The sequence below is a fragment of the Alosa sapidissima genome, chromosome 14, assembly GCF_018492685.1.
Source record: "Alosa sapidissima isolate fAloSap1 chromosome 14, fAloSap1.pri, whole genome shotgun sequence".
NCBI classification, from domain to species: Eukaryota; Metazoa; Chordata; class Actinopteri; order Clupeiformes; family Clupeidae; genus Alosa; species Alosa sapidissima.
The window spans coordinates 20,047,735-20,062,979 of NC_055970.1; the positions used below are offsets into that span (position 1 = coordinate 20,047,735).

General features: G+C 40.8%; 1 protein-coding gene across 1 annotated transcript; it reads left to right on the forward strand.

The window, feature by feature from the left end:
* The first annotated feature begins 7,759 nt into the window (after positions 1-7,759).
* dhdh.2 (dihydrodiol dehydrogenase, tandem duplicate 2) lies at positions 7,760-14,427 on the forward strand. The gene is made up of 7 exons (XM_042060806.1): positions 7,760-7,878; positions 10,261-10,372; positions 10,677-10,840; positions 11,101-11,353; positions 11,696-11,820; positions 13,412-13,562; positions 14,256-14,427. Exons 1-7 carry the CDS (start codon positions 7,789-7,791, stop codon positions 14,363-14,365), a joined length of 1,005 nt encoding a protein of 334 aa, XP_041916740.1. The 5' UTR covers positions 7,760-7,788; the 3' UTR covers positions 14,366-14,427.
* The last annotated feature ends 818 nt before the right edge of the window (positions 14,428-15,245 follow it).

Sequence of the window (15,245 nt, forward strand, 5' to 3'; positions counted from 1 at the left end):
TCAATAGTAACCCCTCATCAGTCAATAGTGAAAGTAAAAATAAATAAAAAATCGCCAATTTAAATTTTAAAATGCTAATGCTTTTGGATCTTTATTTTGATGAACTTTATTTGTAGCCTTTATCAGTCATTGCCATGGACATACAGTAGACAATGTTTATTTGACAGGTCATGCATGCTAGACATCATTTTAGTGGTAAACGAAAGTAGGCTGCTACCCTGAATATTTGAAGTAGGCTAGGATATGGATTCACTTAAATTGAGGACAAAATAGGACAGAAACCCCAGTGTGCGGTGTGCAGTAAATGGCTGGCACATGATAGCATGAACCCATCAAAACTAAAATGCCACATGGAAACAAGGCACCCCTGTCAAAGTCAAATCTGTCGAGTACTTTGAATGGTGACATCAATAATTGAAGACTTCACAAATGTAATGCCAAATATCCGCATGTTCCAAACAAATAGGCCTACAGGCACTTTGCGTGGCCATGTAGATCACAATATCCAAAAAATATATATGGGTCGGAACTTTATGAACATGCGAAATTGTGGGTCCCAAAGCCAGACCACTTGAGAACCACTGCCTAAACCATGCTCTTCCTTTCTTGAAATGCAAGAAATTGAAGACTGTTAACCAGAGACTCTCTAATGAGGAGGCACAGCACTCAAAAAGTCCTCCATAGAAATGCATGGGGTTAGTTTGTAACGCCAAAATGGCCGTTGTCTACGCATATCACACCCCTTCTGCTCCAAAACGTCGACATGTAAACACATTGAGCCAATCATGTGCTGTGGTGTAAATACATTGAGCCAATAATGTGGTGTGTTGTGAAGACATCGTGCCAATCATGTCTTGTGATCTCGCTGCTGGAGCAAGATTGGTATCTTGAAGCCTTGCGCACACGCATTTCTGCCGAAATAGATGCCCGATGAGTGCCCAAAAAGCGTTGCAATATGGCCGCCGAGTGGAGGGACTTGCCTAAAAGGACTTTGCTGTAACTAGGGACTAGTCTAGTGGGTGTTTGGGAATGAACGTTAGCTCAGATGCTCACATTTATTTCGTGTAGACTATTTGTGGTCCTAATGCAAAATTTTACAAAGCACTGACAGGGCCACCAAGGGCTGTGAGCCAGAGTCATGCAGTGAATCGGGTACCTGCATAAAAGTTGCTTAAATGGGTGGATTGTGACATTCCTAAAATTCACAGGCGAGGATGCAGGCAGATAATAAACTCCTTGCGGGCGGGTAGCGGATGGGAACCAAAAGAGTATTTTAGTTTGCTGAAATAAAACATAAATGAAAAATATGTGCAATATTTGTATGTCTAAATGACCATTACCACATGCAGATATGTGTTTTAGTCAACGACAGGCTACAACCTTTGACCATCACGTCACTACTACGACTTTGATTTCCTCACTGCATCTCGTAGTTGGAGCGTTTCCAGCATAGGCATAGGCTAGCCTACCTATTGTTTGTGATCAACAGGCTCAGGTTGTATTTTTTCCTGTAATAGTTTCTACATTAATAGGTCTATTTGTGTAATGCTCTGATGCAGCAGGCTTTGGGCTTATTGTAAGAATTAGCCCTATGCTAACTGTTTAACAAAAATGCACAAGTTATCAGGTTCCATAGCCTATTTAAAGGTGCCGATGGTAGGCTACTTTAATCGCGCAAAATAAAGCGCACTTTAGGCTATATTGTTAATTTAGATTGAATGCGAAATACTCAAATCAAATGTGAAAGTTGACAGGGGCCAGTTATATGTTTATATTAGCCTATTTTTGTAGCCCTACATGCTCCAATAGCGCGAAAGAAAACACCAGGCTGTTTTATTAGCCCATAGAGAGCCTATATTGTGATGTTGAGAGGTGTGAGATTTTAGAATGATTTTAGCTTGTGTGTGATTTATCATGGGCACGGGTTGGGTAACGGGTCTGTGCGGGTGTGGATTTAATTTTGATATTATCACGGGTGGCGGGTCGGATCTGGTGTGAACTTTGCGGGTGCGGGTCTCCAAAAATGGACCCATGCAGGACTCTGCTGTGAGCGAGTAAACAGCAGAAAAACCTATTTAGCAAGCAGAAATGTCCCAGCCCGGTGCATCGAAGACAGGTATCTTCCATGTACATCTTCCACCAGCAAACCATCCCATTTGTGAACGTTAGCAGCTCCTGTCAGTATGGTGAAAAAATAATGGGATGACAGTCGAAAGAGACAATTACAGTTTCACTCAACCAATGCTGACGTTAACATTATTTTACCTATGGAATGGATATCTAACATTAAGCTGGTGTGAGATAAACGCACCTACAGTAAAAACTGAGCATGTCCGAAAAACATTCTCAGGTTTATTTCGGCTTCAAGAAGAAATGGGATTTACATTTCATTTGAAAATCATCCTACTATGAATACACAAGCCACAAAGCTATGAAACCATAAGCTACCATTGTGATGTCTGTAGGAAGTGAAGTGGAATTAGGGTCTCACATCAAGACGCTGCACCATCTGGTGGACAAACTACATAACGCCAATACTGGAAATGCAGCCTAAACGAAGGATCAATATTCGATTTTCCTTTAATGAAATTAAAATTATGCATTGGCCGTTATAATTGCCGATACCAATAGTATGTGAGCTTGTATGTGCATGCCCGTGTGTGCGTGTGAATGTGAGTGTGTGTGTGTGTTTATGTGTGTGTGTGTTTATGTGTGTGTGTGTTTGTGTGTGTGTGTGTGTGTGAGACAGTCCTGCCTTGTAGCTCCTCTCATCATCCTCTACCAGCAACCCTTCGGTCAACACCACCATCTACAGGCTGACAAAATGTAAGAACAGGCCTGCATCTGTCTGCCTATAAATGCCATTAGCAACTGTAATCTGTTAATCTCACGGTATTATTGATGATTCTTGGTGAGTGTTCATTAACCCGGAAAATTTGCTCATCCAAAATGCGAAAAGAAAAACACGGAAACATGTGAACGCTAATGACACATGATTACAAATAACAAGCATGTAGGCCTATACATGCAAGCATTTATAATGTTATATAAGCACGGTTGGGTGACGTCACTTCTGTTAATGTTTCAACAAAGCAGAGAGCTAGCTTGCTCCTCCCTCCTATGCAACTGAAACTGTCATGAATGTGCATCTCGTCGCAGAGCTAGTGAATGGAGCGCAAGAGAGTGAGGAACGGAGCGGATGGAATTTTGTTAGAGCGCAGAGCGGCAAATATTTTGGAAAGGAAACTGATACATCATACAACGTGTACTGTTCCTACAAAAAAACTAGATACTAACAATGTAGAGCAAGAATGTGGTGACACTGTTTCAGTGAGTTAAGATTCATTTTGGAATCTAAGAAGACACATTTCACGGAAACATGAGTATGCTACGGAGAGCAAAGAAAAACCGGAGCAATTTGAATATGCTTTGAGTATATCTATATATATATATCAAGTAAGGCTAAAGTAAAACTTGGATGCTAAGTCTGTATTCTTTAGCCAATTAATCCCACTGATCCCTTTAGTTTTAGGCTTATGTGTATTGACGTTGCCAAGCTTGTTCGTTGTTGCACTATCTGTGTTGCACTATGTTTTAAAATAAATGTTCTATGAGCGAAATATATTGCCGTTGCTCTTAGTTCTTTGGGATTTAAGTTTTCTGTTTAAGGTGACAATTCGGCTTGTATATTATTTCTCCCTCTTTTAAATTGGAGCGAGCGTGGAGCGATTTCACTGGAGCGGGATGATTTTTAAGTGGAGTGGGGAGCAAAATTGAGCGGTGCGACCTGACGCGAATTTGAGCGGAGGAGCAGCCGAGTAAACAGCCACCTGAGCGAGTAGCGGGATATTCGCACCGCTCAGCTCTGCTAACTAGCTTTGTCTCGTCGGTGATTGGCTGGAACAGTTTCTTATGTTTCATGGTCCAGGCAGGACCAGGCTGTTTTTGTTGCAGTTTTTGGAGCCTGGGCTGTCCACAGGGACCACGTTTTTACAGCGTATTAAGGGGACAGTCAGCTAGCGGATCATGAGGAGATGTTTGCTCTATGTGACAAAAAATGTTCTAGCTTAGAAACCGCGTAACAAGACTTAGAGAACTTTTATAGGCCTATAGTACAGTGGTTCGCATCCGGGGGTACGTGAGATTTTAACCCTTAGAACCCGATTGACGCAAAGTGCGTCAAAAAACACACCCTTTCTTCTCTATTACATACATTGCTCCGCAACTGTTCATCGCAGCAAGAAGTGGGGCTTTCCAACGAGACCACGCACTTGTACGTTAAAGTATGAAAAAAAAAAAATAATTAAATCAAATTGTATCATATTTACAGTCTATACTTCTCTGCGTTCACCTGCGCACCCATTACTCTCGTTTGAATTACTTGCGAACCCGTGAACGCATAGATATGGCAAGCATATCAGATGAAAGAGGAGACACAGGTACCATTGGTACCAAGTATGTCGATCTTTCTGGCTTATGAAAACAGATAAAGTGACAGCAAAATAATAACTTCATATAGCACGACTTATCTCACGTTTTTGTCTGTTTTTGTGGCAAAGCATGTTTATAATCCAACGCTATTGTGTGTTTCTCTATGGCGAAGAATGTTCCTAATCCGGTTTTGAGATCCTAGCAAATTCCTGCATGGCATCCAATTCAAGGCTCACAGTGCATCCCAATTTGTTCGACAAAGAAACACCTTTTTTGCCTTTACTTTGTTCATGGCAATGCAGTAAAAAGTTGTAGAGAATCATAGGTGCAGACACCATAGGCACACACAGGCTAACTCGGGTCTAGTCAGGTCAGATCAGTTCTGTCACAGATATGGAGTGCAGAAAGGTCATTTTTAATCACTAAATAAAAAATGGCATTTATTTCTGTAAGGCGCACACCACATATGTCTGTAAATTGCTCAGCCCCAGAGAATCCCTCCACCATGGCAATGATATTGCCAGATTCAGGACAGTCTGCCCTACACACACATGAAATGCATGTAGAGCTATGAGCTAGCTGTGGTGAGATACATGTCAAAATATAAGAATTTTTGTAATACGCTTTTTATATTTTAATTCTTTAAAAATCTAAATAAAATCAATGCTAGTACTAATACATGAAAAATTTCAGGAAAATATAAGCTCATAAAATAAATTTTATATTTCAGTAGGCTATTCAATTTCATTATCCTAAAAACCCAGAGTCCCCCCCATACCAGGATGGTTCGACCCAACCTGTCACATGCCACCCGCCATCACCTGTCAATCACTGTCAAAACTCAAACGATGGAGTCGTGGTTAAAGCATAGTTGTAATTCTTGTGCGCTGGTTAGGGGGTACTTGGCTGAAAAAATATTTCACAGGGGGTACATCACTGAAAAAAGGTTGAGAACCACTGCTATAGTGCATTGTAGCACGTAGAGCTTTTTCCCAGATTGGTGTGAGATTTATTTTATGTGGAAATTTTTAAATAAGTCCCTGGAGTCCAGTGTCTTGAAAGGGAACCGTAAGGAATTCACATGTTTTCTAGACACTTAAGATCAGAGGTGTGTTCAAATTCGCAAACATAGGCGAATGTTTTCTAACGTTTGCGAACTGGTTTCTGCATGGTATATATACTTATAGTACATAGTATATATATTTATACTGGAATGATGCCAAAAACCTCCCTTCCCACCAACTGGTGGATCCATCAAACATCATGTCAAACGCCTACCAGCACGTTCATTGCTTTGTCATGTAACAACAATTTTGTAGTGTACCTCTCCGGAGGTTTTGTTTTTGTTTTTTGTTTGTTTGTTTGTTTTTAAACATAATTTTCTACTATCTTAGATTTTAGTTTCACATTATGTTGCAAGCAACGCTTAACATGATGGTTAACTAATGTCGATAGCATATTGCGAGTGGTTGTGAACCATAGGAACTTTTAGGAACTTTAATCGTAGCCTACAGCCAAATTGAAATGAATTTCAACATAGTTTCAACACTGCACACAGTGTTGTACAACCAATACATACCTACATGTATTCATGTTCCAACACAAGCCTACATGTATCTATCAAGTTCCAACAGAATTACATGTTGCACCAATTCTGGGCAGATGTTGGATATGTGTAAGTTCATGTAGGTATGAAGCCTGCTTATAAAAAGGCAATTGTTCTGATACATGCCAGTAAGGCGGGTGGTATGACATTTAGTTGGTCGATCAGATGGACAGTTGGAAGGTTTTTGGCACGATTCCCGCGCCATATCTGTCTGCCTTGAGTTCTCGGTGAACACTTGCAAACAGTCTAAGGAGGTAGTTCTCTGCGAAAATACAGTGGAGCTGGACGTGAGCTGGACAAAGTGTTGCTGTTATAATGGAATGTTTACACCAAATTGTCCGAATTTAACAGTTCAGAGAAAACATATTCACCATGAACATTCGCCACTGTTTTCCCAATTTGAACGCAGCTCAGTTGTCACTTTAATGATGATTATGGAGACTACTCCTACCACTAACCAAACCAACAAGCTCTTGCCAACTGTCCTCTGTGCTTTTGATCCATCCAACTGCTGTCATTGATGCTCACAATGTGCTATACTGCCTCTGTGTGGGTTTCCTATGAAGACATCAACTCCATACATCAATAGGCTACATATCATGTCTGCACGTCTAATGCCAAACCAAACCCTGTTGTCTCCATTCACACCCACTTAGAGCCATCGATCCAGACTAGGTTTTCTTAGACAACAATCACATGTACAGTACAGCCCCTTCCGAGTTTCAGAGGTCACTAGGGTCATAGCTAACTCCATTGACACAGATGATGTAGGCCTACACTCAGGAATGTTGGTGCCATATGGAGACATCAATGACATAAACAGAGTTTATAGATCTTCTGGCTACATGATTGTTGTGGGCTACAAGGCTATCAATTCTGAATGATGTACACAGGGTACGGTCATTTAGACAATGTCTTTTTTAAGGGAAGACCTTGACTATTTCAGGAAAACGATGCCAAAATTAATTCTACACATATTTAAACAGCTCCATAGAGGAAGAGTCCAGGTGCTAAAATGGCCTTTCTGCAGCCCAGACCTATCTAATTGGGTGCATTATGGGATGGAAAAACATGATGAGGGAGCTAAACAATTGAGGACAGTCCTGCAATGAATCAGTCAGTAAACATTGGTGTTATCCAATTGCGTCAAAGTCCGAAATCAGTCAATAAACATAGATTTTCAAATGCATACTTGGTGCCACCCCTCGAGTTGGGACATTTTCATTATTTGTGGGCCCCTAATCTTTCTAGATTATCAGGGTCTGGATTTTCCAGACTACATTTATAGAACAAAATAAATAAAAAATAAAATAAATAAAAACAGTGATTGATTTAAAAAAAATCTGGTGATATAGAACACCCACCCGAGATTTGTAGGCGTACTGAATTCTTTCAGCATATTTTTAGATTATTGTAGACTCTGTCAAGCACAATAGGCCTACTTGTCCACAACTTCTTAAGCATGGGTGAATAATAACTCATTCATTTAACAGCTGACTGCAGTCTTATGGCAGTTTGCTCTGATAACTGTAACTAGTATATCCTAAATGAATAAATGGCACTTGGAATGGAAGCATCCGCCAGTGAAGTGTTAGGCCTAATATGTCCCTGCTGTTTTTCCGGTGTCAGGCTTTTCCAATTTATCCTCCCATTTGCTGACGGTCTCCCTCGTGTGGTTGGTAGATGTAGAGCATTAGAAAGTAGCTTATGAAGTCTCCGCCCTTAACTGTATATGGTTAGTCGACTGCAAAATGGCAACTAGGTGGGGGATTTGTTCCGCGGGACAGATCAGCCATGATTTCACCGTCGCTCTTAAGTCACTCCCCCCAGAAGACCACCAGGTACAGGCACTTACACATATCATACATGTCTAGTAAAATCTCAACGTTGTGCTGTTTGTTTGACACTGTTAATGAAACTACAGATGACAGTCGCTCCACACGCAACGCAGGCTCAACAACTAAATATGACCGACTTGTTGTAATGTAACGTTATTTGTGATAACAATCTGGCCCCGAGCGCACAAGGTGCAGAAGTTACTTGGAGTTGAGCGTATATGGCATAGTAAGGTTCAGATGGCACGTGCTTGCGCTACAACAGGTCACGAAGCGGACATAATATTGCGCTCTCAGATTTGGTCAGAGTTGCAGTCTTTTGGATTTTTGCTGTCGCTGATATGGGAATGCACATACGCCACATTACCCTTGTTCGTTTGGGGAGACACACTGTTGCTGAAACGGTTCTAATATGCCTCTTACTGTGAAATTTTGTATTTTCTTAATAGAAAATACCCTACACGTCGTTTTACGAGTCGAACGTATAATAATAATAATAATAATAATGAAAACAATTGAAATATAGCCATAAGCGATCGATTGGTCCAGGTCAAAGCAGTTTGGATAAGTGGTCCCAAGGGGGAAATGGTTTAACTGTTTGACAGATTCAAAAGATGAAAAAGGTACCTGTAGCCTAGTTTAGGAAATTTTAGTAAATGTCAGTCAAATTTGCTAACAAACCTGGAGACCTTCCCACGAAGTCAATTTCAAATTTACCAGATAGATTAGTTTCACTTATAATAATTTTTAAAAATGGTGGAAAAATTTGAACGATAATGGGTGTGGTTGCGTGTGTTTGATTCAGGACCATGCAAGAAATGAGAAGAAAATATATTTTTGTGTTTGAGATATGAGCCAAAGTAATGTAATAATAATAATGTAAATGTGCTTATTATATCGCCCCTTAGGGTAAAGGTGAGGTCATTAGAATTAGAAACCGGCAGTGGTAGCATAGTGGTTAAGGAGCTGGACCAGTGTGTAGTAGTCTGAAAAGTTGTGGGTTCAATTCCCATCTTCCACTGTTGTGCCTTTGAGCAAGGCACTTAACCCCAAGTTGCTCTGGGGACAATGTAGTCCCTTGTAATGTAATTGACATATGTAAATCACATTTTTAAATAAAATAATCTGCTAAATGAATAAATGTAATTCTGTGAGGTCACTGTCATGTACAGATGGCAAGTAGGGGAGACCGGGGCTGGTTGGAACAGGGGCAGGTTGAAACACTGTTAATATCCAGGCTACTAGAGGGAGCTGCAACAAAATTCCAACACTAAACTGACGGCCTTATTGAGTAGAGTAAACTCACGTATGTAACTGGTCTCCAGGTCATTAACCCTTTAGGTGAGAACAACTTTTTGATTTTGTAGTGTCTCAAAACTTAGAATATGCACCTCCCACTAAATACATCCTAGAAGGGTAATAGTTAGGGATATAAAAAAAATATTCATTATAATTGATTGCTAGGGGACTCATCTATAATTTAAAATGAAGTTTAAAAACCTGAGGTGACTGATATTAGCAGGCTAACAGCATTTGTGCAAAAAAGTTTGACCTAATGTGGGCGGGGCAGGTTGGCACACTGATTTTGGGGTTGGTTGGCACATACATTCCCTATGGCTATTTTGTGACATCTATAAACTTTGTATTTTACACATAAAAACATCAGCAATCTTTATTTTAACATTGTTATTGTAATTACTGAACATAGTTTTACATTTGGAAGCATTTCAGACCTTTTTAAACATTTGAAAAATCGGTAGGGACCAAATTGGTCTTGACGGTGAGCCCTACTGAAGAAAAACACACAGAAAAGAAATCAGCAAAGCCCTACAGGTAGTGACATAGATGAGCACTTCAAACAAAAGCAAAAGGAGTACTGCAAAGGACTATAACATAGGTGTTCCAACCAACCCCGACTACATGTGCCAACCAACCCCGTGCATGGGGCAGGTTGGCACACGTGCACAACACCACTTTAATCATATATAACTCAATACAAGGGATCATTTGTTGACATTGAATGTATACATTTTGTAGCTGAGATCCCAAGCTTTCAGTTAATCACAATTTGACCATTTTAACACATTGTAAGACGGAGAAATATAACCGAGAGTGAAAAGTGTTCCAACCAGCCCCGGTCTCCCCTATGGTGCTGTTGGGACTTTTAGGGCAGACAAGGGAAAATAATAATCCTTACAAAAACAAAAGGGATCCAGCAGCTTCGCTCCTTGGGACCCCTAATAAGACCAAGACTACTAAGCCTATAGATGTTTATGTATTGTTTTCTAAGATCAGGAGATACCACATACTAGTAAGCCACTTTGAGCAATTATTACGGTGGTGGTCCGTGAGGTTGAAGCCTAGTTCATGTTTGTACCACATACTCAGGTGGTTGCAGTAGCTGCTCGTAGCTTTCCGCGAGCTCAGGACTTTGCGCAGAGACACAACATCCCACGTGTCTATGCCAGCTATGAAGACCTGGCCAAAGATACAGAAGTTGGTGAGTATTCATGCAACAGATTTCCCACCTTTTGATGGTGGATACATTTATTCAACGTGCAGGTTGAATAAGACTCAGTCATTTAGTTCACCTCATGCCCAAGACCTTTTCATGTCATGGATGTAACTTTCATACCCACTGAGTGCATTGACATGAACAATTTCCAAGCTCATATTACCTTTCACATTTAATATTAAATTGATTTCAAACCCTGTCCTTCTCTTGGAAAGTTGATATCTTTATAGCGTTATAGTCTCACCTGGTACCCGTGTCTAAGAGATCTTCTCCCTGCTGTGTCCCGTAGATGTGGTGTATGTGGGCACCATACACCCCAGTCATCTGCCAGTGAGTCTGCTCTTCATGAACGCCAAGAAAAATGTCTTGTGTGAGAAGCCTCTGGCCATGAACCTCAGGGAAGTTCAGGAGATGGTCACTGCGGCCAAGCTCAACAGCGTCTTCTTCATGGAGGTGAACTGCTTGGATGTGTCTGAGTAGTGTGAATGACCTTGAATACAAAGTTATAACCTACTCTATGTGTGTTTTATGTACAGTATTTGAATGTGCTAAATGAATGTGTGAATGACCTTGAATACAAAGTTATAACCTACTCTATGTGTGTTTTATGTACAGTATTTGAATGTGCTAAATGAATGTGTGGCAAATAAATCGGGGAAGATGCTATCAAGTCATTGGTTTTCTTGACTTCCTCTGTGTTCTACTCCCCACAGGCTGTGTGGACTCGCTTCTTCCCCGCCTCCCTGGAGATCAGCAGACTGCTTGCACAGGGGGAGGTGGGGGAGGTGAAGATGGTGCGGGCAGACTTCGGGACACCCATCGCACACATCCCCCGATCTGTGGAAAAAGAACTGGGTGGTGGAGCCCTGCTGGATATAGGCATCTACTGCCTGCAGTTTGTGCTCATGGTGTTCGATGGAGAGAAGCCGGAGTGTGTTCAGGCCACTGGGGTCTGTCTAGACACAGGTAAACTGTTCTTTTTGGCTGGCTTTCAGCTGTACTGATGATTTCACAGAAGTCAAGTTGTTTGTTTTACAGTGCTATGTCTTACAAATATGAGCATTTTCTTATTGAGGTGTAGACCTGAGTTTGATATTGAGTTGTATTGGCAAGTTTAAGTTTTAGTAAGATCCTCAAAACAGCAACTTTCTCAGTATGTAATGTTTGTTACCATTTTTAGATGAAGTTGAAGCTAGTGTAGACCCCAATTTGAATGCTGAGCAAAATGTGAATTATAAAGTATAACTAAAGCTCATTTAATAACTATACAAACAATTAGGGCTGTGTGTGTTTGTGCACGTTCTGCAGGGGTGGACGAGGCCATGGTGGTGACCCTGAAGTTCTCGCGGGGCAGGATGGCCGTGTGCCGCTGCAGCGTCACGATGGCGCTCCCCAACGATGCGGTTATCTCTGGCACCAAAGGCAGTATCAGGGTGAGCTAGTCCCGCATAAAGCGCACAACAAAGTACACAGCCACAATGGAGATGGGGGAGATAAAGCAGTTCATTTTGAACAAGTTTGTGTAAACATTTTATTTTAATGGTAACCCTTGGTCCAGCTCTCCTGTATGTGCGCGGAGAATAAACCCCTCAAACTGTATCCAATGTCTGCTAACGTTTGCAAAGAACCCCAGACAAACAGAAATTGTTTCCAAACGTGTCGCCTATGTTTGTAAATTTGAATGCACCTCTGGGCTTTGGGTTTGGGGGTGTGACCACCAGGCTTGTGCAAAATTCCAGAATTGAATTGAAAATGGCTCTTAAATTCCAATTCAATTCTTGAATTTCACTTGCATTTCAACTGAGGTAGCAAACAGGAAGCAGAATTGCAATTTGAATTGTGCACAACCCTGGTGACCACTACACAGAAAACGCACATCACAGTACACATTCACAATGAGCTGGGGAGAGGAGGGCAGTGATAGTCGCGTGTTTGAGTCAAACAGTCCTTCCCAGCAGACAAAGCATCCTAAAAGGTCAGCTCTTTTTCTATCCATGGGAGGCCCCTCCTGTACCTCTGTTTATTGTTAAACATTTGATTTACTGTAGTGTTAAGGATTAATTCAGGTTTGGGTTGAAGTTGATTGCAGCTTAGGTTTACACTCACTGTGTATCTATATTTCTGGAAGGGGATTTCCTTAAGGATTGATGAGATGAATCTACAGTATTTGTAAATTACAGGTGTGATTTCAATCCTATCTTTTAATTAGCTTCAGTGAATAGTCTAAAAGGATAAGATCACATGATAGTCCTCTAATTAAACATAGGATTTACAGGACCTGGATGGACATGATGGTAGTTTTTTTGGAATTACTTATTGCATTCCCCTTAAATATTATTTTTAAGATGACTGTGTCCTACTTGAGTGTTGATCCATTTCCAGATCTCAAAAGCTTTTGGAAAAAGCATAAAATGTAAAGCATATTGTGATCTCAGAAAGTAGTCCATTAGCCTCAGGTCCATCGATGCAAACACACTCAAGACCATCAGGACTAAGCTCGGGACCTGAAGCGACAAAGTCTTCTCAGCCTCCCACTGGAACGCCCTACCCGAACACATCAAACAGTCAAACTCACCTCTTCGAACTTCCTGTTTCCCAGCTTTTCCTTTTCTTTTTCCCCATTGCCCACCTCTCTAGCTTTGTCCTCTGCTTCGTCCATGCACCTGTGTGTTTTCTTTTCTCTGTTTATGTAACCTTGTCTATGTACTTTGTCTTTGTACCTATGTATAAAACTCTAAAGTGTCTGAGTGTCTAGAAAAGCACAATAACATTTGTATTATTATTATTATTATTATTATTATTATTATTATTATTATTATTATTATTATTGCACCTGCAGCTATGCCGGACATTTGTATGTATGAATTATGGAGCATAGATATATAGAACAATTCTTATACAATATTCACAGTAATCTGTAAAATAATATATGGTTTTGGTTGAAATGGAGTCATCTCCAAATACAGTGAATCAATGTCAATTGGAATGTCACATTCCTGATGTTTGCCCTGGCGTCGAGTGCAGGTTCCTGAACACATGTGGTGCCCCACGTCCCTGGTGGTAAATGGGAAGGAGACGCAGTATCCCGTGCCAGAGCCGTACCTGCCCATTAACTTTACCAACAGCACGGGCATGCGCTATGAGGCCGAGGAGGTGCGCCAGTGTCTACTTAAAGGTACGGCTGCACGCCAACCACAGCACAACACATGTTTATATAACACAATAACCTGCTTTATATGGAATGAGTCACTGCTGGAGTATCTAACTCATGACACTCCCGTGGTTGTGGTTTAAACCTGCTGAGTTTATAGGCCTTTAGTGTCGTTGAGGCAAATTCACTTCCTTATATGTGTATTTTATGTGTATTACATACATTCTAGGTGCATATACAGTAGGATACCTAGATTAATATTTTCTACAAAGTCATGATATTTTCTTTCTATTAAATGAAAAGCCTCTAGCAAGCCTGTAATGCAGTTTTCTTTAAACCACAAGGGGGAGCTGTGTGTCTCATGGTGATGTAAGTTTATGGAAATTGTCTTAGTGTATTTGTGGAGATGACATGTTACACAGCTGAATTCCCCAATCAAACTTATTTCATATAATTAAAATAATAAGGAAACATACTGTATACATTCTAAAATTGAAATATCAGTTGGATCTTGTTATGGCATTACTTCTTTGTGACTTGAATTTCTTGATGGATTTTGTACTGCTGGAATATCATAACCCAGTTCTAAACCCAGTTACGTTTTTGTGGGGTGTAGTGTGTTTCTTTAGAGATAGTATTGCAGAAGTGCATTTTGTTAAGTGGGAATAATGAAGACCAGTTCAAGTCTGACCTGTGGTCTGCTCTCCTCTTCTGCAGGGATGAAGGAAAGTCCGCGCATGTCACTGGCAGACTCCGCCCTCTTGATGGAAATCATGGACGAGGCGAGACGGCAGGTGGGGGTCACCTACATCCAGGACTGCCAATGACCTTGACACGCGCTCAAACACACTGTTCATAATCCAGTCAATAAATTTCATCTATAAAGAGATTAATGTCTTTTTGTCCTGACCTGGTGTGACAAGTGGTATGATTATAACAGTACCATTCTCATTTATAAGTGTTGTGAGTTTTATCCATAACATTAAACTACTGTTGACTGCACATATTTTATCTTACTTAACACGCATGAGCTGGCCCTGAACTGCCTACAAGTCCCACATTGTATAGACAAGTATCAGTTATGAAGTTGGACAGAGTGGAAAAATACTGATCAGACGTGGAGAGAAAGCTGTTCAGAGAAGCATGGCCACCTCTTCACATTCCAACATCATCCAGCCTTGTGCTGCATGACGTTACATCGGGTTTTTATTCAGGCACTTCCAGTAGTGAGACCATTACAATGACAAACAATACTATTGACAATATACTGACGCCAAGTTAGCTAAGGCCAGACTGCCAAATGTATAGACTGCCTAGAGCAGGGGTGGGCAAACTCTTTGGCTCAAGGGCCACATTGGGTTTTGAAAACTGGCCGGCGGGCCGCACAACAATCTGCATAATGTTCACGTTAGATCTGCTGCAAAGGAGATAACTAAGAGTTAACTTAGTTTAACATGATGTTATCTCTATTTAACATGATGTTTTGACATTGACATAATGTTCTCTAAGGAGAGGGAAAAGCAGTTTGCAGTAAAGCTAACCAACGTCGTCTCTATCGCAGGAAAAAAAATAGCGAGCAGCCTGATAACCAAATGAAATGCTCGGCCTAGAGTGAACAATGCTGAGTTGTTGTGAGAATGTGTGAGTTAGTAATGGTAATGGAAATTAAAGACCAGCATGCCAGCCCAATTTTGTTTGATTCATTTG

Coding starts and splice junctions, on each gene's coding strand:
- dhdh.2 (XM_042060806.1), top strand. CDS start 7,789: ATGGCAACTAGGTGGGGGATTTGTTCCGCGGGACAGATCAGCCATGAT. Junction 10,373..10,676: donor GGCCAAAGATACAGAAGTTG/GTGAGTATTCAT, acceptor TGTGTCCCGTAG/ATGTGGTGTATGTGGGCACC. Junction 13,563..14,255: donor GCGCCAGTGTCTACTTAAAG/GTACGGCTGCAC, acceptor CCTCTTCTGCAG/GGATGAAGGAAAGTCCGCGC.